Here is a 24150-nt window from a genome sequence, read left to right on the forward strand (position 1 = left end):
TGGGGAAAAGTAATAAAGTAAATATGCAAGTGTAGAATCACATACCAAAAGAAGGCAACTAAACAGACATGTCAAAGGGGAAGTGTGTTATGTCTGTATCAAACAAGATGGAAAGCCAGCACCCCAATGCTCAGGATGTTCAAAAAGATTGCTACTGTATGATAAAAAAAAAAAAAAAAACTGAACCAATAGCCTGGACCAAAAAAAATAGAAAATAAAAAAATAAAATAAAATTTGCAGAGTGTGTTTGGCTATGCAGAGACAAGGAAGAAATTCAACAAACAGTTTTTTCCCCATCCCTTATTATGAATAACAATCACGTCATTGTTTGAGCTGATGTCGAAACACATTGGAGTGCCACTAGCACACATAATATCACTCTCTCACTCCAGCGACAGTTCATCATCTGTGACTACTGCTTCACATACTCTCAAAGCTGAATTTCTCATTTCATATTCAGAAAAATTAACAAGTAACTGTTAAACTTTGACAGATTTTCAAACATCTGGAATTTAAGATGTGGTTTAGTAAAAATAACTGCATAATGTATGAACTGGCACTAAAGAATGCATATTGACATGGCAAGGACAAAACATCCATGTCTTCCCTCAAAGAAGTGACATATTAACTAGACGCTGAAGTTGGGTAGTTAACAAAAGGCGCACGTTGTAATTTGGAACAATGGAAGCATTGAAGGGGTGTTCGTCCAGCTGGAGGCCACAGCTGCTAATATATGGAAATCAGACCACATTCTTAAAGTATTTACTCCACAACACTGTGTTTAGTGTTAGCTGTCTTTCTGTGTACATGTGAGGCAAATTTAAATGAGTAGAAGGGGTAGTGCCTAAAAGAAGTTCTTATAAAATAACAACAATAGACATTACAAACATGAACAATCGCATCTGGGGTTAAACATCGATTTCAACCTCTTATTACAAATAAACTAGTTGGTCTGGTAGTAATGGCCCATTCACATCAATTAATACCACACTGTATTTCATCACTGCAAAGAAGAAAGTCCGTTAGGTAACTAAGATGTAGAATAAGAAAAATACAGGGAGATATTTAAACATATTTACCCTAAAGATATATCCAGGTCATATTTCAACCCCAAATCCAAAAGAACTAAAAATAAAACAATTTGGTCAAAAGAAAATTTATTCAACCAATAGCAGTAAGATGTTTTGCATCGTGACATGTTTCTTAATTATAATTTAATTTTATATTTATATATTATATATATCAAGATTTTAAATGTTTCTGAAACTCTCAAGCTCACCATGCGGATTTGCTTCTCAATAAAAACTTTTTTTAATAATTATCCATGTCACAAACTAAGTTATTTGATGAATAGAAACGCTTTATTAGGAATTGACTAAATAGTGATTACAGTCACTTGTTTTTATTAATAAAATGCAACCTTGCTGAATACAGTATTTATGTAAACTCGGGAGGAAGTGTGGTTAATTATAATAAAAATAATCTTAAGCAAACATCTCAACACAAGCATTAGTATTATGCACAATATTTAAAATCAGGGTGCAATATGACCTGGACACCCTTTGCTCTACATACATCTGTACAACTGTTACCCAGCCCATAATGAAGATAGTCATTGCTCAAACAAGGATTTAAAAAACAAAAAATACCCAAACAAATGTAAAAACCTGGATATGTCACAGATGAGAAATGATGATGAATTTTCAGAGCCAGTTTCATCACTGGACACACAACACCCGCTTCGTACGGCAATAATGTCAGTCTTTCATTCACTGGCCCTGTAGCTGCTCACCCAGGGCCGTTACACACAGAACAGAGCATCTTTGATTGTGTCCGGATCTCATGCAGCGCTCTGGAAAGCAGTGTGTATGGTCCTGGTTTGGAATTGAATTGAATCTCCAGAAAAGGTAACGTTTTTATGAGATGACCAAAAGCAAAAATTCGAATAAAAATCCTTAGTGTTCTACGAAGACATTATCCAGTGTTAACAACATTCAAGCAGTCTTAAAAACGTACCATATATTTGTAAGATGCAAAAACGCAGATTTTCTTTTGGCAAGGACTGGAAATGCATCCATCTTCAAATTCCAACTCCAGTACAGAATGCTACATAAGTTTGATACTTTAGTAGAAAGCCATGAGAAACCATTCCCATTGAGAATGTCCTTCACAAAATATGTCTTTTACTCACTCGCTCGCTCATGCACCTCACTTCACCGCTGACGCTTACACTCCTCTCAAGTATACTCCAACTGACCACTCCATGTCTCTGCTAAGCCCAGGTACTCTGGGTTTTCTGCCGTGGGGGTCATGTAGCCGTTGGGCTGCCTGTGAGTCGTACCTCCGTTTATGGACGCTCTGGCTACTGCCTGAGCTTTAGCTGCAATATCATGATAGTAGGGGTTGTCGAAGGCGGGTGAAATGGGTGAGATGCTGTGCATTGGCACCAGGTACTCTGGGTTCTCCACACTGTTCCCTGTATGAAGACCGTTAACGAATCTCCTCTCTCTCGCTTTGCGTGGAAGTGTGCTGGGACGGTCAGATGACACGTGCTGGTTCACATACTCTGCAATCAAAGATACTGTGTTGAAATGATGGCATTAAAAGTGTTAAAGAAAGTCTTAAATAGCATTTTTTTTCTTCTGTAATGTAATGTATTTACAAGGACAAGGACATTCATCAAAAACAATGTGGAGTGAGACTGAAATAATTGTTAGCTAAAACTGTTGGAATGCAGAATATATTGGTACAGTGTCGGTGAATGGCCGATAAGTGTTTAATTTTTACTTTATTTAGAAAAATAAATACATTAAAACAGAATAAAATAAAAATTTGAATATAATATGATATAGAATTCTGGCATTTGGCATCATTGGTTATTGGCCATTTAGATGGGAAATTTTCATGAATTTCAGTGAATCTAAATACTACCAGGTATATTTGTGTTTATATTATTTCATCAAAACCTGATCCATTTTAAAATCGTCATCAGTTCCTGTAATTTTGCAAAATCCTTTTTGAACCAGAAATATTATGGAAGTAAAATGGATTGCCTTTACTGCAAATTATGTATTTCACTCACCAGGATGTGTGTGTGCTCCACGTGGCAGTGTGTGTGAAAGGAAACTGATAGGACCATCAGTCACCAGTTCTCCATCTATGCCGTTGGGGATGGTGGGGTCTTTAGAATAGCGACAAGGACTGGATGGAGGGCCGTTATCCTCTATGTAACCATCCAAAAACACAGAGTCTGATTGGCCTCCGGCTGAATAGTGTGATATGCTCCGTACCAAAGGTGGGTATTGTGTACCAGGCCACATGCCATTGACTGATTCCCTAACAGGAAGAGTTTGGTATGAACTTTGCCCCAGCGTGCTGAGGGAAGAGTACAAATCCATCCCGCTTGGCATACCATCCACCTCTAAGCCTTGATCTGTACTCTGGAGAAGAAAAACAAAAAATAGGACAATCGTTAGGGGTTAGATGTTGCATCTTTTGCGCGTTAAAGTTCGTTATTTCAAATGTTATTTTCAATTATAGAAACTCTTCTACTCTTAGGATTTTTTTTTTTCAGGTCAACTGCTGAAATTACAAACTTCTTGCTAGAAACAGGATAAGCTTTGGCAATGTTTCACTCAAATAAATAATTATGATCTATTATTATTCTATGAATCATCTCTGACCCGGTGAGAGTGGTGTCTGCTGGGTCCGTTGGCTCTCATTTCTCCTTGTGTATTGAAGATGCCACCAGGCTGGGGCACCAGGTATTCTTCTGCATCCAGTAACTCCTTCACATTCCCTCCCTCTTCTGCCAGCAGCGTGCGGAAGAACTCACTGTCAACAGGACTCGAAAGACTTTTCTGATCATCATTCTGAAAAAAGCAGGAAAAATATTTAAAACACCACAATCTATGTCTATGTCAAAACATCACTCCAAAAGGCCAGGATTATTAATATAAATTATAAAAAAAAATATTGTGTATATATATATATAAATAATATATATATAGCTTTTTCATTATTTCAATCATTATTTGAAGGAGATCATTGGGCAAGATGAGGAATATCCAATTTTTCTAAGAAATAATCAATAGATTATTTATAATTACATACAGATAATACATAATTGCTTTAAAATGTTATTGTTAGTTGTAGCCTTCTACTATTCCTATTGTTCATAAAAGGCAAAATATAAAAAATGCACGTACCACAATGACTACATAATGTGGGGGATCACGTGCCATGATACTGAACTCCTCCACCAGCTTCTTAAATCGTGGTCGACTATCAGGATCAATCATCCAACCTGGCATAGGGTCATAATCAATACAAATTAAACCCTATTTACAGCTTCTGTGTGTCGATTAACACAGAAACTAATTTTGATTTGTCTCTCAGTTTGTAAAAAACAAGCAAAAGTCACTATGCAGAAGTTATGATATCGAGACAATCAACAGCAATGTACTGAAAGTGCCACAATATTTACACTTTTTGGGGAAAGTGTAAACTGAAACTTTTTTTTGTGCCAATCGACAGTTTGACATAGAGAAGTAAAAGATAAACTTGCATTTAACAGTACAAGAAAATTTGAAACACAATTTTGAAACAAATATATGCACAAATGTCTGTGTATCTATAACCCTTATTATCATTATAAATTAACACTAACATTTGACCATGATCATGTATACATCTGAGGTACAGTTCAACGGCTGTGGGAGTCTATCTCCTCTCTCCAGTAGGTCTGGAATTTCCCGCGCTGGTATCTGGTCATATGGTTTCATGCCAAAGGTCATCAACTCCCACACAGTCACCCCTAAAATGGAAAGAGCCAACCCTAAAAGGTTATTTTAAACCAGAGGTTTATCAATTACAGCAGAGCAACTGTAGACACAAGCGGATACAGACCGTAGCTCCATACGTCACTTTGGTGAGTAAACTTCCGGTGTAATATGGATTCGAGTGCCATCCATTTGATCGGCACCTATTCAACACATAATTATTTATTTAAATGAGTCATCTCAATTATCACCAGTAAAATATGGAGTGCCAAAAGGATCTGTCCTAGGTCATATGCTATTTTCAATATACATGTTGCCCCTTGGTAATATTATTAGAAAATACTGGATTAGTTTCCACTGTTATGCTGATGATACTCAACTATACATCTCAAAGAGACCAGATTAAACTTCTAAATTATCTAAACTAACAGAATGACAAATAATTTTCTACTATTAATATGTACATAAACTGACAGTCACCACTGATAAGCTACTACAAAATATTGTAGAAACTTAATTTTCTGTAAAGTTGCTTTGCAACGATTTGTATCGGAAAAAGCGATAAAAAAATAAACTTGAATTGAATAATCATATTCTCAATAAATACGGGATAGCAGATTTACCAACACCGTTTTCAAATTCACTTTCAGCAGCTAAACCAAAGCAACATGTAAAACACACACCTTTCCCCCATCAGCATGGTACTCCTTCTCATCTATGTCCAGCAGCCTGGCAAGCCCAAAGTCTGTGATCTTTACATGGTTAGGGTTTTTGACCAGAACATTCCTAGCTGCAAGGTCTCTGTGAACCAGCCTGACATCTTCAAGGTAACTCATTCCCTGGGTACACAAACAAACAAATATGAAAACATGAGCACAAGTAGCTTGGCAACAGAATACAGATGGGTTACAATGGTCATGTAGCTGAGAAAAATCTCTGAAAAATCTCTAACACAGTATTTTGTGCCATTGCTTTGGCAAAGCATCTGTTAACCCAACCAAACTGTGATATGGCTAAGAATACAACATGTGCCCACTGTGCCAGTTATGCGAGGACTCATGCTCAATGTGAAGAAAACCGATGATGGACGAACATGATCATGATACATTTGAACTGGATGGTCATGAAACGGAAGTGAACAAAGAATTTAATCTACTGTAGGGAAGGGCAGTATCTATGGTAATATTGAACTGGAAAATTTAAGTTTAAATGCAAGATAAATGTAAAACTTAAGTCTGAAGAGTGAATTTTGAGGGGGGACAATGTTCCCGCTGCAACTGGTTAAATTTTGGGGAAATTAAGGGGATTTCTATGTTTTATTTATTTAATAGCCTATGCACATAAATGTAGTGCAATATATAATAGTAATAATTTTTTAATGAAACTTTTTAAACAGTCATTTGCTTCGTTCCTGAATGAATCAGAGGTTTAACAAATTGACTTAATAAATGATTTAGTAATAAAGTGACTTGCCATCCACTTATTACATTTACATTTATTCATTTATCAGAAGCTTTTATCCAAAGCGACTTACAAATGAGGACAGTGGAAGCAATCAAAAACAACAAAAAGAGTAATCATATAAGTGCTATAACAAGTCTCAGTTAGCTTAACACAGTACACGTAGCAAGGGCTTTTAAATAATATAATAAATAAAAAGAAAACAGAATAGAAAAAGAATAGAGCAAGCTATTGTTAGAGGTCATTTATTTATTTATTTATATATAAATATATATATATCCATCCAAACGTTTGGTCTGTACTGTGTGTGTATATATATATATATATATATATATATATATATATATATATATATATATATATATATATATATATATATATATATACAGTACAGACCAAAAGTTTGGAAACATTACTATTTTTAATGTTTTTGAAAGAAGTTTCTTCTGCTCATCAAGCCTGCATTTATTTGATCAAAAATACAGAAAAAAATGTAATATTGTGATATATTATTACAACTTAAAATAATTGTTTTTAAATTTATTATACTTTAAATTATCATTTATTTCTGTGATGCAAAGGTGAATTTTTAGGATCATTATCACATGATCCTTTAGAAATTATTCTAATATGATGATTCATTATCAAAGTTGGAAACAGTTCAGCTGCTTAATATTTTTTCAGAACATGTGATACTTTTTTAGGATACTTTGATGAAGTAAAAAAATAAATAAAAATAAGAAGCTATGTTTTTAACATATAAATATTATGTAATAACAATATACACTACTGGTCAGTAAGTTGGGGTCAGTAATTTTTTTTCTTTCTTTTTTTTTAAATAAAATCAATACTTTTATTCAGCAAGGATGTGTTAAATTGATAAAAAGTGATAGTAAAGAAAATATATTATTAGAACATATATTATTAGATTTTTTTTTTTGAATAAATGCAGTTCACTTTTTAACCTTTTATTCATCAAATATATTAGACAGCAGAACTGTTTCCAACACTCATAATAAATCAGAATATTAGAATGATTACTAAATGATCATGTGATAGACTGTTGATAGATGTTACATGTGACACTAAACGCTGGAGTACTGATGCTGAAAATTCAGCTTTGCATCACAGGAATAAATTCTTTTTTAAAGTATATTCAAATAGAAAACTCATTTTTAAGTTGTAATAATATTTCACAATATTACTGTTTTTTCTGTATTTTTGACCAAATAAATGCAGGCTTGATGAGCAGAAGAAACTTCTTTCAAAAACATTAAAAATAGTAATGTTACCAAACTTTTGGTCTGTACTGATAGAAAATACTGAAAATAGAATACAAAAAGATTAGAAAGGTAAGCTATTCTTTTTTTTTAAAGAACAGAATTTGAATAGTGAGTGCTAAAGTTAGAGAGTCAAATAAAGATGGAAGTGGTGTTTTAAGCCGATTCTTGAAGATGGCTAAGGACTCAGCTTTTTGGATTGAGTTGGGGAGGTCATTCCACCAGGAGGGAACATTTAATTTAAAAGTCTGTAAAAGTGACTTTGTGCTTCTTTGGGATGGCACAATCAAGCGACGTTCACTTACAGAACACAAGCTTCTAGAGGGCACATAAGTCCGTAATAAATTTAGGTAAATGGGTGCAGAGCCAGTGGTAGTTTTGTAGGCAAACATCAATGCCTTGAATTTTATGCAAGCAGCTTTTGGTAGCCAGTGCAAATTGATAAACAGAGGTGTGACGTGTATTCTTTTTGGCTCATTAAAAATTAATCTTGCCGCCGCATTCTGAATTAATTGTAAAGATTTGATAGAACTGGCTGGAAGACCTGCCAAGAGGGCATTGCAATAGTCCAGCCTGGACAGAACAAGAGCTTGAACAAGGAGTTGTGCAGCATGTTCTGAAAGAAAGGGCTGGATCTTCTTGATGTTGAATAAAGCAAATCTGCAGGATCGGACAGTTTTAGCAATGTGGTCTGAGAAAATCAGCTGATCATCAATCATAACTCCAAGGCTTCTAGCTGTTTTTGAAGGAGTTATGGTTGATGTGCCTAACTTGATGGTAAAGTTGTGATGAAACGATGGGTTTGCTGGAACCACAACCAGTTCTGTCTGGGCAAGGTTGAGTTGAAGGTGATGGTCCATCATCCAGAAATGTCTGTTAGACAAGCTGAGATGCGAGGTGCTACTGTTGGATCATCAGGATGGAATGAGAGGTAGAGTTGAGTCTCATCAGCATAGCAGTGATATGAAAAGCCATGTTTCTGAATGACAGAACCTAATGATGCAATGTAAACAGAGAAGAGAAGTGGTCCAAGAACTGAGCCCTGAGGCTCATGTTAGATGTTGTGACTGGACACCTCACCTCTCCAAGATACTTTGAAGGACCTATCTGATAGGTAAGACTCAAACCATTGAAGTGTGGTTCCTGAGATGCCCTTTGCCAGTAGGGTTGATAGGGGGATCTGGTGGTTAATCCTGTCAAAAGCAGCGGAAAGATCAAGCAGGATAAGTACTGAAGATTTGGATTCCGCTCTTGCCAGTCGTAGAGCTTCAACAACTGAGAGCAAGGCAGTCTCAGTTGAATGTCCACTTCTGAAGCCAGATTGGTAGCTGTCAAGGAGGTTGTTCTGTGTGAGAAATGCAAAGACTTGTTTGATCACACAGCTCGTTCAAGTGTTTTAGAAATGAAAGTAAGAAGGGAAACTGGTCTGTAGTTCTCTAAAAGATCATTAAAAATGCATTATTAAAACAATTTTATATTTCTATATTCAGAACTTATATTAAAACATTCATCACATAAAATTGTTATTATCAGTCCCTCCAGGATTTTACGATTCTGCGATCGCTGAATTTATTGCAAAATCAAGCAAACTCTGCAATTTTCACATGAGCTCGCAGATTTTCGGAATTGCCACAGATTTCCCACAAATTTGGGCTTAGACGTGACCCGTGACGTGATCACAAGGCACATTCAATCAAAGAAAGGTTCCAAAAATGGAATGAACAGCCTTGCGTTCTCTTCATGACCGATTTACAAGAGCTACATTGGACAAACAAACCAAAAGCGGAACGAATCCACCCTATTCCTTACGGTTAAGACAGCGGATTCCACTGTGTGACCCTGTCTCTCTCTCGCTCTCTCTCTCTCACACACACACACACACACACACATAGGCAAAACATACTTAAAGTAGCTAATTCAGAAGTGCCAGATTGTCGTAGCAAATTCAGAATTACCTCCTTTCCTCACAGCATCTCCCTGACATGGCTGTTTCAACACTAACTGCAGTTACTGAAACCACTCCTTCTTTCTTTGCGTGAACATTTGGACGTCAGTATGCAAATATTTCCACATAGTGAAGAAGACGTGGGGGCGTGTTTGAATGAGCTGTTTTAGGAGGGCGTGGCAGAGTCTTAACTTTGATAAAGAATATCTCTTTGGATTTGAGACTTTAGTCTTTGCAACTTTACAGATCTTCTTTATGCACCAAGAGCTTGTAACACTCCAAAGAGAAAGGAACAATTGAAATTGCATCATACGACCCCTTTAACGTAGTAAAACAAAAAAAACAGCATGTGGCAGAAATTGTCTCATGTTTTCGAGTTTTAAATCCCTGACAACTTTTCCCAGCACTTCAATGCTTTAAGTATTACTGAATTTGAAAGTTGTTTTTAATGTGATGACATTATTTATAGAAAGTATTTGGCCTCCTAAAAACACCAGTGTGATTGTAATGTGGACCCCAATGTTGACCCCAATTAAAAGTATAAGTACAAATCAATGCAATCACTTTTTACTCCATGCAATTTGGCCACTGAAACCAAACTGAAGCTCTCAAAGTGCACCAGATTGCTGCATTTAACTTTTACATGTACAACATTATCTCCTGGGGACATTTCCCAGGCACCCCTAGATGAACCTAGGTTCACCATAGTCTTACAAAATCCTGTGGGAAACAATGAATATACTGGAAACAACATACCAGAAGACTGTCGCCTTCAGCGCAGGTGACATTCGGTAGATGTCTTACCTTAGCAATCTGTACACACCAGTTGAGAAGGTACTGAGACCCGATACGGTCCTGGTTCTCCCTGACGTAGTCCAACAAGCACCCATACGGCATGAGCTGAGTAACCAGCTGAACTGTTGATGTCAGACAGATACCCAGCAAACGGCAAACATATGGGCTTGATACACCCGCCATCACATATGCCTCCTGTGTATGGATGCACATATACAGAAAAAGTAAAATAAAATCACATAAAAATATAATTATTAGGAAGAGGAGTCTTCTTAGGTCCAGATTTACTAAACAGGGCAAATTAATGTGAGAGTGCAATCCCAAAAAAATGCTAATGGGAGTGGAAATTTCTGTGGGTGATTTACTGACAATGCGCAAATTAAAAACACAGATGCAGTGCAAATTAGCGTCAGTCCACACATTATTCTTCACTGCACGTCTTTAGTAAATCCTGACATTACTATTTTAACGCCAAAAGACGGTTTGCACTGGCGCAAGCTGTTAGAAAATCTGGTCCTTAATCTTTATAAAACAGATGCAAAAATTGTTAAAAGGGAAATTAATATTACAGTAAAATATGTGAATGTAAGAAACACACTCACATCCAGGATTTCTTTGTTGGCTTTGGGCGAGGTGTTCTCACGCAAAACTTTGATGGCCACTGGGATCTTGATGTTCTCCCCATCTGGAGCCCAGATACCCTGGTAAGATGAGAGAAACTCTGCATGAATGGGGTTAAACTACATTAAGAATGATAACTTAGAGCAAGGTTTCCCAAACAAGGGAGCACAAAGGGAGCTGCAGAAGGTTTGTTAAGTTGATGAGAAACTAATAATTCATTATATCAAATGATTTTGTTTTTTTATAAAATAAAAAATCTGATATAGCTTAGTGTTATTATTATCAAACCAAAGGAAACAATTGAATGAATATAATTTGTACTTTAAAATGTACAGTTAAATGCACTGCATGTTTCAAAGTAAAGCATGGTAATTTAAAGTGAGAAGCGAGAAGCTTACAATCCAGTGTTTTTAGCATCTCAGGAATGCTCGGTTCACTATAAATAATAATTGCTAAATATTCCTGTTTTTATTTTAAAGTACTTTAAAGTAGTAATTTTAAACAGTAATATCTTTCTTGTGTTTATTTTTTATAATTGGAGTTTTATTATTAATCCTAATAATAATGTTGAGTACTCTAATTTAATTGAGGAATCGTGACAGCCCTATAAATATATATTGCATTCTTTACTTGGGTGACTGGACAAAAAATGTGTCTATAAGCAAAGATGGCAGTATACTGGCCACATACTGTATTTCCCGTGCTATTTGTGCCAGCTGAACAACTAATATTGAGGTGATGAGGAATGGTAACATAGCTGACCTTATAGACCGTGCCGAAGGCTCCAGAACCCAGCACTCTGACTTTCTTCAGCTCTGTCTCCTTGAGAATACGCATCTGAGCCTGGTTCGGCACCGCTCCACTCGGGGTCAGGGGCTCCACCAGCTTTAGGAAAAAAATTAAGATACCTTAAATCTTACGGTACTAAACTAAAACAGTCAAGTCAAACAAACGGCATAAACAGAAGAAATAACCAACCGATATTCACTACATTTAATAGGAACACTACAAAGTTTGGCAGACCATTCCACATTTTACTCTCATTGTTAGTTATTAGACTCCAGCCTTTTATCAATTCATAGGGATTTTGCAATAGGTAAATGGTAAGCAGCATTATTATGCTGCCTTCAAAGATTCCTTATTTGGCCATTTCCATCTTTTTCCATATTGCACTCTGACAATCTCAGAGAACATAGCCATCACCAAATATGCCAGATGAAAAGAGAAAAATGTAAATTATTTTTTTACTAACTTAAAATCTCTGGGTGGGCTTCAAGTAAATAGTTCGTAAAGTGTAAATGACATATTATTTAAAACTGATTTAGTAAAAAAAAAAAAAAAAAAAATTTGCACTAATTAAAACTCACTTTTGTATACAGTGTTTCTATGTGCTATGAAAGTGAAAAGTGAAAGTGACGTGACATACGGCCAAGTATGGTGACCCATACTCAGAATTCGTGCTCTGGTTTATAACCCATCCAAAGTGCACACACACAGCAGTGAACACTTTTCACTTTTGCACACAAAATGTTTACACTTATTAGAGGATTGAGAGATCAGAGGATGCAGATATCTGACCTCATGCTCCTGTTGCATTCTCCTCATGTTTTCTTTCATTTTGTGGTGTTTCTGTCGTCGCAGGTAAAACACCAGCAGTGCCACCAAAATGAAGAAAAGAAGCACTCCACCAACTGTGACTGCGACTGTTGTCCCAGCCCTGCAGGGTTTTGCAACAAACAATAATATTTAAGCAAGACAGTGATTTGATATGATTACTTACTAGAATTGCCTTGTTTTATTGTCCACCAGAAGAAAAGCGTGATTTCAGTCATAAGAAAAGTAGTCCACCTCTCCTCAAAAAGTCACATGATTAGAGGTACTCCGTTAACTCTTTACGCAGTTAACTCTTATACTTCAGATTGGAGGTTTGTTAAAACCGTGAGCAGAAATAGAAGTGATGTAGACACTACTAATGCATGTAAGTATTATACATGCACTGTATCTGATAAAGTCTTACCCAGTTTTCTTTTGGATGGGGCACCCCCTATCATCCAGTGGACACCTGATGGTATACACAAAACAGAAAATGAATTCCAAATCTTAAATAGTTGCACATGAGCTGATACAAAAAGGTGGGATCACTGTCCATGGGCCTAACGAGGGACTCACGAAACAGTGCAGTTGGTTTCGCAGGGCAGACAGTGTTGTGTATCGTTGGGGTACTTCCACACAGTGTGCTGGTCCTCCTTTACCCCACTGGGGCAACGATCGACACACACATCTCCATCTTGATACTGCAGACACTCCTTACAGTGTTCTGGACCCTGCACAAGAAACATAATTTAAACCTTAATATGAAATGCTAAGACTGTAAATGGCTAAGGAAATCCTAAAGAAAAATGTAAATGTTTAATTTTCTCAACATGTCGTTCTACCTGTATGACTTTTTCCCATGGAACACAAAGTTAATGAATATATTTTTTTTGGTAATCAATAACTTTTTTTTTTATTATTATATATGTGTGTGTGTGTGTGTGTGTCTACCTGTAAAAAAATAACCCCACAAGGATAGTAATAGCAGTAAATGTTTTAAGTTGTGGGGACATTTTTTGGATCCCAGTGACGAAATAAACTTATTAATGATACAGAATGTTTTTTGAAAATCTAAAAATGCAGAAAGTTGTGTGTGAGGGGTAGGTTTAGGGTAAAAGTTTGTACAGTATAAAAACTATAAAAAACACTATGAAATATCCCATAGAACATGGAAACCATTGTTTGTGTGTGTGTTTGTGCATATATTTATTAAATATTATGTAAATTATATATTTTTTTTGCATGAATATCTTACTGGGCCTGTACATGAGGCAGAGTCATTGACTGGTTTACACTCTGGATGGCAAGGGACACAGTTCAGTCCATCCACAAACTCCCGCACTGACCTGTGGGAAATGCATTTGATGTACAGTTAAACAGTAAGAGTTTAAAAACCACAACAGCATATGAATCTACATTCTATTGTAAGACATTAGCAGTTATTGATATATACAAATCTGAAACAGAAACAATGGAAAAATTCAACAAGCCCCCAATATTCAACATTCTAAAAATGTTTATTTTAGTTTGTAAACATAAAGCACAAAAAACTCAAATCTCCTCATTCATACAGTACTCACCCCTGTACTACATTACACTGCTCCACACACTCCATCCCACGTTTGTAATTCAAACACGACACACACTGACTAGGTCCTGGTCCCCAGCAGCCTGCATCCGCACACAGGGGGTCACAAACTCTCCCCTCTGAAACTACACAAAAAGAAAAGAATTTCCTGCGTTTGATTATGATAGTCAAGTATGTAATGGAATATTACTCATTATGGGAAACTCATAAAGGGAAAAAAAATCTATCAAATCAATTTAATTCAGAGGCCTACACTAACAATTTGGTTTAGTTGCTGATATTAATATGGCCAAAATAATATTAAATTAACTGTTTATAATGTAAATCAATGAGATCTTTATAACATTTAATATCTTCATAATCTTTATATTTAGAGTCATAATCTTTTTAACTCTATAACTTCTATAAGCTCTGTAAGCCTAGTTTTTATTGTGGGGAAAATATATAATGCAATTCAAAACTGATGACTGAGAGATGGGCAAATGTATAATGCTAGTATTTAATGGACGTTTGCCTACATTATATTATAATTATGTTAATTAAAAACAAGGTACTCAACACCATGCTGTGCATATAGTTCAAGGGTCCCCAAACTTGGTCCTGGACAGCCAGTGTCCTGCAGACTTTAGCTCCAACTTGCCTCAACACACCTGCCTGGAAATTTCTAGTATGCCTAGTAAGACTTTTATTAGCTGGTTCAGGTGTGTTTAATTAAGAGGTGGAGCTAAACTCTGGGACTGGTATGTGTCATGCTTAAAGGGAAAGTTCACCCAAAAATAAAAATTTGATGTTTATCTGCTTACACACAGGGTATCCAAGATGTAGGTGACTTTGTTTCTTTAGTAGAACACAAACAGAGATTTTGAACTCAAACCGTTGCGGTCTGTCAATCATAAAATGGAAGTGATTGGGAATCACGGCTTTGAGAGTCAAATAAACATACACAAACAAAACCAAATGACCAAAACCAAAAGAAAAAAAAGAGGTAAAAAAAACTATATAAATACTGTTCAGTTTCTTGCAAGACCGATCATTTTGTGTCTTTACACATCAATGTATCGAGCCATTTGGTTTTGCTTGTGTATGTTTTTTTTACTCTCAAAGCTGTGATTCCCATTCACTTCCATTATATGACTGAAAGACTGCAACGGTTTGTGTTAAAAATTTCCGTTTGTGTTCAGACAAACATAAGAATGGGCTTTTACCACATGTTTGCTGGTCTTGGTTGTTGTTGCTGATGAGGTTGGGTCCCTGTGTGGGGTGGAGCAGCGAGCTCCAGGGCAGAGAGGAGGTGTAGCACAGTCTGGAGTTATTATGAATCAGTACTATGCCTCCACTGACACTGCGCAAGGAACGCAACCCGAGAGACTCAATCTGCAAAGACTGAACTCCCAAAGAGAAAACACCCCTGCAGAGATAGAGAGCCACGATTTAAATACATTAACTAGACAATGAAGTAGATTACTAGATTTATACATTAATGCAGAAAACTGACCGACTTGTATGAGCAAATGTGCTTGTTATAATGCTGAATCGTTCTTGGTGTGTTTCAGGTGATAAAGTTACTAATCTACCATAGCCCCATTTGTGTGTCAATCATTATTTTGACTTCTAAAGTGTAACCTACACTTTCATAAATTAACTAAGAACATTCTTTCCTCAGTCTGTGTGGTTAGAATAGACTAGAATAGAAAAGAAAACTGATATATCATGAAGCAGGTGTACAGGATAATCATTAACCTTTATAGCTAACAGGAAACTGCAGGTTTGATAAGTCTAACTGCGTCAGACAAACAAGAAAAGTGGGTAAATAGTCTAGCAAATCACATGTTTAAAGACGGAAATAGATAACAGGATATGGGGAACAAAAAACAAAAGAAGAGCTACATTTCAAATAAGAACCAAATACATATACTTACTTGTAAAGCATTCTTCCTCTGATTACCTTCAAGTTCTCAAAAACACTCAAATCAAGCAAATTGTCTGGCCATGCATCTATGTACAGGTATCCTAAAATACAAATATAATGTTATTGCAAATTTCATTTAATGATTGGCTGGTACAGCTAGTACCGCTGTTATGCAGATTTTAGCTTTCAAAATACAGACATCTACTGTATAGATTCATATTTCCTTTAAAATCTTTATGATCCGAGTCTATCTGAACTGTGATCTTCACCTGTGATTTCTTCTATTGTCTTTAACTTCTCCAGGTCACTCCGCTGCATTCCAGATGAATTGGTAGCTGCATTTCTGTATGAACAACACAGCAGATTTTAATACAATAAGTGTAACAATAGGTTTAACAAACCAATCATGTATAGAAGAATTTAAATTAGAAGAAATTATTTTAAGTCAGCTTGTTATTCACACTCATGTCATTGCAAACCCATATGTCTTTATTTCTTCTGTGAAACACAATAAGTGAACTTTTTTTCTGTATAATTAAAGCTTTTCAGTAAGCAGGAGCTTTCAAGCTTTAGAAGGTATTATACATATTCAACCTTGACATGTCAAGAAACGTCATGCCACGTTTAAGGTCAATAGCTATCTCTCCATCAAAATTTAAGAATTAAACTTGTGTGGAGGGTGAAAAAACTGAATATTGCATCAAACATTTGCAAATAAAGCAATGTTTCCATCCCATGTGTTTAAGAGAACAAAATCTTCACTTCCTGGGAAACTGGCATAAATCATGAGAAATAAAATAATAAAAAAAGATCTCGCAACCACAGCAGATGAAATGCAATAACAAATGCTTTTATGTTATCTTGCCTTCAAAGGGCAATTGTCTGATTTTGTGGCACAATCATGAGCGACAGTTCTGGGACGTAAGTAAACCAAATTATTTTGATGATTCTTGCTCAGGCATTTCAGAATGACAACAATATTTTAGATGTGTGCAATGGGATTGATCTGCCGGTTAGTCCAGTTGCTCAATCACATGATCACATGAGTTTTTTGTTGAGAATTTATTCTGTAAATGCTTCCATCATAGTTTATGCACGTTTCCTTGTCGAATAAAACATTTATTAAAATCTTGCATAAAAATATGTGGTTGCAAACATAGCTAATGAGAGTTTGAGAGCTGCAGCACAGAAGAAAATTATTAATGAAAGCTCTTAAATTTCATTCTGTTTCTAACACAAAGCTACCATACTAATAGTGCATGATCACTTTTATGATACTTTTTGTAGAGAAATTTTCTTAATATCTTTTTGTGAGTGTGTGTGTGTGTGTGTGTGTGTGTGGCACAGAACCAAAAGACAAGCAACATGAGAACCAGCATTGGAATTTTTAGCTGAACAACTGTCCTTGCTTACACTTTGAAGGAGTCTGAAAGAAAAGCCAAACTGCCGTAGATTTTCTCACAGCCAACGAACATGCCAATGTTGGTGGCATCCACCACTGAAACCCCTTGAAGGTTTCCCATTCCTAGTCCATAACACACTAACAGACAGCACATATGTAAATTAATAGTATAAGAATAGGAGAAATGATACTGACATATATAGTATATGCAAAGATATATATATATATATATATATACATACATATATATATATTTATATATTTTAGTACTGGGCGGTATACCGGTTCATACCGAAAACCGGTGTATATTTTCGTTACGATATTTTTTATTAATATACCGCCATACAGATGTATTTAATTACTCAACGTTCGGAACAAACAATATGCTGCGCCGCGGCCGCGCGACACTGTTTCAGACGGACCCTTTACAATGTTGCACTTCTAAGCAGCGACTGCGAGGCGTGGTGAGGGTAAACACAGCAGTGCTCTGGTGTTACGTTATAACACCTGTTTCACACAGTCCGTCTGCAGTGCATTTTTTTTTTACGCACCCATGTTAACGGATTCCAGCGTTCACACTGCACGCTATTGCAGTCCGTCAGTGTGTTCCAGGAGCAGTGCGTCTGCAGCAGTGCAGTGATCGTTTACGTACCGAGTCTATTTTTGCTGTGCTGCAGGTGCTGAATTAAAGTGAAAGCGCATTGTTCGCGGGAAAAATGAACATGGATTGATACGGAAATGCAGTCATTTCACAATAAATGTACAGTCGTGGCCAATAGTTTTGAGAATTACATAAATATTAGTTTTCAAAAAGTTTGCTGCTAAACTGCTTTTAGATCTTTGTTTCAGTTGTTTCTGTGATGTACTGAAATATAATTACAAGCACTTCATACGTTTCAAAGGCTTTTGTCGACAATTACATGACATTTATGCAAAGAGTCAGTATTTGCAGTGATGGCCCTTCTTTTTCAGGACCTCTGCAATTCGACTGGGCATGCTCTCAATCAACTTCTGGGCCAAATCCTGACTGATAGCAACCCATTCTTTCATAATCACTTCTTGGAGTTTGTCAGAATTAGTGGGTTTTTGTTTGTCCACCCGCCTCTTGAGGATTGACCACAAGTTCTCAATGGGATTAAGATCTGGGGAGTTTCCCAGAATTTCCCAAAATTTTAACATTCTGGTCCCCGAGCCACTTAGTTATCACTTTTGCCTTATGGCACGGTGCTCCATCGTGCTGGAAAATGCATTGTTCTTCACCAAACTGTTGTTGGATTGTTAGAAGAAGTTGCTGTTGGAGGGTGTTTTGGTACCATTCTTTATTCATGGCTGTGTTTTTGGGCAGAATTGTGAGTGAGCCCACTCCCTTGGATGAGAAGCAACCCCACACATGAATGGTGTCAGGATGCTTTACTGTTGGCATGACACAGGACTGATGGTAGCGCTCACATTTTCTTCTCCGGACAACCCTTTTTCCAGATGCCCCAAACAATCGGAAAGGGGCTTCATCGGAGAATATGACTTTGCCCCAGTCCTCAGCAGTCCATTCACTATACTTTCTGCAGAAGATCAATCTGTCCCTGATGTTTTTTTTGGAGAGAAGTGGCTTCTTTGCTGCCCTTCTTGACACCAGGCCATCTTCCAGAAGTCTTGGCCTCACTGTGCATACAGATGCGCTCACACCTGTCTGCTGCCATTCCTGAGCAAGCTCTGCACTGGTGGCACTCCGATCCTGAGCTGAATCCTCTTTAGGAGACGATCCTGGTGCTTGCTGGACTTTCTTGGACGCCCTGAAGCCTTTTTACAAGAATTGAACCTCTTTCCTTGAAGTTCTTGATGATCCTATAAATTGTTGATTTAGGTGCAATCTTAGTAGCCACAATATCCTTGCCTGTGAAGCCATTTTTATGCAACGCAATGATGGCTGCACGCGTTTCTTTGCAGGTCACCATGGTTAACAATGGAAGAACAATGATTTCAAGCATCACCCTCCTTTTAACATGTCAAGTCTGCCATTCTAACCCAATCAGCCTGACATAATGATCTCCAGCCTTGTGCTCGTCAACATTCTCACCCGAGTTAACAAGACGATTACTGAAATGATCTCAGCAGGTCCTTTAATGACAGCAATGAAATGCAGTGGAAAGGTTTTTTTGGGATTAAGTTAATTTTCATGGCAAAGAAGGACTATGCAATTAATCTGATCACTCTTCATAACATTCTGGAGTATATGCAAATTGCTATTATAAAAACTTAAGCAGCAACTTTTCCAATTTCCAATATTTATGTAATTCTCAAAACTTTTGGCCACGACTGTATACTAATTAAAGCTGTTTCACATGCAACAAATGGGTTTTTTGCTAGGTTTAAAACAATAAAAAGAGCACTTTTAGATAAACAAGGAAAACAATACATAAATTCACTTTTATGGAGCAGAAAAACAAAGTTCATTAAGACCCGTGGGATTGCTTGTGATGAAGATTTAAATGCAAAAGGCACGAGACTGTTTCTGTCTGTGGTGTTTTAATTTTAAATATTTTAACAAGAAAAGTAGGATTATTCTTGTGTTTAAATGTTTTGGTGCTTGCTTGAGCAGCTTATTATACAAACCTAGAAGTAAAATGCATGAATAATGCGTTGTTTTTATATATATATTTTTTTTTACATGATATGAAATCAAAACAAAACTACACAGACGCGGATCAGTAGCGGACTGCAAACGCGTCCTGTGTGAAAGCACAATGAGTCCGTGCTGCGGACTGCATATGCACTGCAGGCAGAGTATGTGTGAAACAGGCGTTACAGGGAAGATGGATGCTGCAGAACTAGTAGAACATGACACGGAAGAACTTGGATTACAAAAATCCGACGTCGACCAAACAACCATTTTATGCAAGTGCTGTTGGGCTAAAAGCACGTCTTGGAATATCAACCAGCAGAAAATGCATTATACACCTAATTATGCATGAAAAAAAAAAAACGTCATAAACCGGGAAACCGGCATAATTTAGAAAAAAAACGTTATATAAATTTTTGTTCAAACCGCCCAGCACTAATATATATATATATATATATATATATATATATATATATATATATATATATATATATATAGATAGATAGATAGATAAAAACAACTGTTATGAAGTGCTTTTTCACACATTTTGGAACTCAATGACACTTTAAATTGCAGTCTGAACCATTAGAAGCATAACGTTATGTACATTTCAGCCAAAATATGTACATTTATACATACAGACCTTTCGGACACTCTCCTTCACACTTTTCACATTTCTGTGTTTCTTGGCCATCTGGCTCAACAGTGATAACTTCCTTGTTAGCTTTGGGACAGACCATTGTACATGCCACTTCCATTGCCAAATAGTTATCTAAAGGTGTAGAAAGTACAGCATATATAATATTCTCACAGAGAAAGAAAAAGCAAGGCCTTTGGACATAAAACAAAGTTTGACATACGGGGACACTGTTTAACACATGTGGCTCCAAAGCTGAACTTTTTGTCCTTGTTGGGTTTGGACTGAAAGGTGTTTGGGTCATAGATGGTGGGTGGGGGGCAGTTGTCTTTACATGTCCCACTGTCATTGAAGTGACGACAGGCCTAAAGATGCAAAAACAAAATGGGGCAAAACAGATATTATTTTCATATTTCAATTAGATATGAATTATATAAATGCGATATTTATGATCTTTTTACCAGACAGTCCGTGTCTTTTGGACCCGTGCACCCAGCAGCACACTGTACATGACAGCAGTCATTGGGTTTTGTGCCCTTACAGCGCAAACAGCCAGATGAGCAATGCACCGAGGTCACTGTAGAGAAAAAGCGCTACATGTAAATTTCATTACGTCTCACGGAAAAACCCAAATAATTAATTTGGTAAAAATATCTCTTTTTAATCCCTGATAGAAGATGTAGCATTGACCTGATCAGAAATCTTCTCTCATTTAAACTTGATTTAATACTGTTAAAATGAAGTTGTCGAGACAGATGTTAATTTTGCAACACAGCACAAAAAAATATGTCCATAACTCGTTAAAAAATAAATAAATTAATTATATATATATAATTATTTTTATTACAAAATAATACAATTACATAATATACTGCACAAATCATAGCATTCTGGGACATGAAAGTTTATTTTGTCAAGTAAAATGAGATGGACTGGAATTTAAAAGGCAATCTTAATTAATTTAAACTTAATCAATTCTAAGCCCAACATTTCTTGTTATCAAACCCAAAAAAACTGTCCAATATGCCAGTGACACTCACATGTTTGGCAGTCCTGATTTGTTTCTCCCCAGCATCCACTGTTTGAAGGACAATCTGGAGAACAATTGGGACCTGAAAAAAGAGAAATATTATTGAGAAATAACAGTGACGCATGAAACCGTCTGATGTCTGATGACATAGTTCTCTTGAAGTTAACTCACAGTTCTTCGGGATGTCTTGCAGGTGCAGCGGTTTGCTTTCAACTTTAGTAACAGTGTCTTCCCAGTTAATATTCTGAGGAAAGCAAAGTTGAGGATTTCCCCAAATATAAACCCCACCAAGCAAGATTTCTGTGAAACGTAAGCAATAGTTTTACTCGCATGGTTCCACTCACTATTAAAAAAGGAAATATTTTGGAGCTGAGCAAATTTGTTCATGCAAGTTCACTCTTTTGACCAAAAGAAAGCAACTTGATTTGAAGTGACCACTTTGTATTGCTACACCATTCACAATGGACCATTTTGCCCACAAGATCTTACAGAAAATTTGAGAATTTGCTATAGAAATGTCATGAGTTTTCTATGAGTTCTTAAAATTATATTAATTTCTATGACCTTCCGGGCCTAGATATCACAATTTTAAAATTCCCAGATTTTTCCATGACCTTGGGAATCTTAAATGACTATCAGTGCAATGCATCTATTCATTACTTTAATTTGTTCTATTATACTTATAGTGTACAAATGTTTCTAATCAGAAAACCACTTTGTGTTGTGTTCTATAGTAAATAGTTACTAACTAGTAACATTTGCCACCCAATGAGTCACACTAGCAATTACTCTCAAATGACAGTCTGATTTTATCATTTGAGCTGGATTAAGTACTCACAAAGTGCATGAAATGTTTTAGAGCTGAGCATAAAAATCTATATTCACAATTTCACGACATTTCCTTATAAAATTGAATTCATTTACATAGAGAATATAATCTTATTTGCGGCATCCCCTAACTAGACTGCTCACCATCCATTTAACTTCAAGTTACTGAAGGAATGAGAGTAGTCAGTAATACCATTTCAAACTTTTGAGTTTTTTAAAAAACCCTTTAATTCACCATGTCCCACACTCCTTACCTGTAAGACTCCTGAGGCGTATTTCTCTCAAGCCGAGTCCCGTCTGACTGTGGTGGATGTTGTTATGTACAGCGAGAGCATAGCTGGAGTTATAAAGCTGACTGCCTCGTATGATACGCAGATTGTCCAGAGGAACCGAGCGCACTGAGACGTGAGCTATCAGCACATACCCCTGAACCTCCACAATCCCCTACAGACAAACAGAACATGAGCACATCTTTTCATAATTCGATTGACATTGAGACTCATTATAAGTGAGAAGCTTAAATAAACAGCAATAATATTATTTTTATCAGCTGTAAAATAACTTTTACTTGAAGTAGTACGCTAAGATGGATCATGCATGTAATTCACTAGGCCTACCTGTTGAGCTTTTTAAAATTATTATGCTTTTGCAATTTAAAGCATAAGCCTATCTATAAACAACTGTTGTAGACTTTCAGAAATATGCTATAGTCAAACTCAGGCATATACACATGATGAATTATACTGTGATAATTTACACAATAGCAAGAAAATGAACAGGAATGTAGAAATGGTTAAGCACCTATATGCATCTGCTGTGTAATAAAGAGCACTATAGAGACACACACAAACACACAACAGTTCCATACCTGCAGGAAGGAGAGATCTGGATTTCCCTGCAGGTGTGTGATCTCCAGGTTCCCATGAACAACCTGGCAGCCCGTGTACAGCAGCCTGAGCATTTCATAATGATTCTCAAGACTGGAGGGTAAAGCCAACTTCATATCAGTCCCAAGACATACTGAAAAATAAAATAAAGATGCTCACATCAGAAGGCCTGTATAAAATTAAATGGTTTTTTTCTCCCTAGATTAGTCCTTTCGAAGGTTCACACAGTGATTTTTGTTTACATCACACAGGCCAATATAAAATGCATCTTGGACATACTGACATCTAGCAGTGTGAGGGAAACATTGGAAACTGAAACCCTATTTGACAAATAAACCAACCTGTTTTTACAAGAAACCATAACTGCCATTTCATATAAATTTGTACAATGTGATTTCTATTGAGACGTACAATTTGTATTTAAAAAACAGAAAGAAGCAAGCAAGAAGCTGCAATGCTAAACTCAACCCTGTTTTTGTCATGAGATTATGTTGAACAGGGTTCTCATAGCAATTATGTATGTATGTATGTATATGTATATGTATATGTATATGTATATGTATATGTATATGTATATGTATATATATATATATATATATATATATATGTATATGTATATGTATATGTATATGTATGTATGTATATATATATATATACAACCCGAATTCCAGAAAAGTTGGGACGTTTTTTAAATTTTAATAAAATGAAAACTAAAAGACTTTCAAATCACATGAGCCAATATTTTATTCACAATAGAACATAGATAACATGGCAAA

General features: G+C 36.2%; 1 protein-coding gene across 1 annotated transcript in view; it reads right to left on the reverse strand.

Moving 5' to 3' along the window:
• Positions 1–2045: 2045 nt before the first annotated feature.
• Positions 2046–24150, reverse strand: part of erbb2 (erb-b2 receptor tyrosine kinase 2) — a 39238-nt gene continuing 17133 nt past the window's right edge. The window contains exons 2-27 of the mRNA XM_059530581.1: positions 23356–23507; positions 22742–22931; positions 21831–21959; positions 21670–21741; positions 21091–21206; positions 20853–20994; positions 20636–20764; positions 17387–17513; positions 16243–16316; positions 15984–16074; positions 15270–15472; positions 14057–14189; positions 13732–13822; positions 13053–13207; positions 12901–12945; positions 12462–12600; positions 11646–11768; positions 10865–10963; positions 10272–10457; positions 5465–5620; positions 4909–4984; positions 4670–4816; positions 4209–4306; positions 3684–3872; positions 3083–3440; positions 2046–2566 (exon numbers count right to left, since the gene is read on the reverse strand). Coding sequence (XP_059386564.1) covers positions 2238–2566; positions 3083–3440; positions 3684–3872; positions 4209–4306; positions 4670–4816; positions 4909–4984; positions 5465–5620; positions 10272–10457; positions 10865–10963; positions 11646–11768; positions 12462–12600; positions 12901–12945; positions 13053–13207; positions 13732–13822; positions 14057–14189; positions 15270–15472; positions 15984–16074; positions 16243–16316; positions 17387–17513; positions 20636–20764; positions 20853–20994; positions 21091–21206; positions 21670–21741; positions 21831–21959; positions 22742–22931; positions 23356–23507 — 3749 coding nt within the window. The 3' untranslated portion in view covers positions 2046–2237. The remainder of the gene's footprint in view (positions 2567–3082; positions 3441–3683; positions 3873–4208; positions 4307–4669; positions 4817–4908; positions 4985–5464; positions 5621–10271; positions 10458–10864; positions 10964–11645; positions 11769–12461; positions 12601–12900; positions 12946–13052; positions 13208–13731; positions 13823–14056; positions 14190–15269; positions 15473–15983; positions 16075–16242; positions 16317–17386; positions 17514–20635; positions 20765–20852; positions 20995–21090; positions 21207–21669; positions 21742–21830; positions 21960–22741; positions 22932–23355; positions 23508–24150) is intronic.

Source organism: Carassius carassius, chromosome 39 (assembly GCF_963082965.1).
Source record: "Carassius carassius chromosome 39, fCarCar2.1, whole genome shotgun sequence".
Lineage (NCBI taxonomy): Eukaryota > Metazoa > Chordata > Actinopteri > Cypriniformes > Cyprinidae > Carassius > Carassius carassius.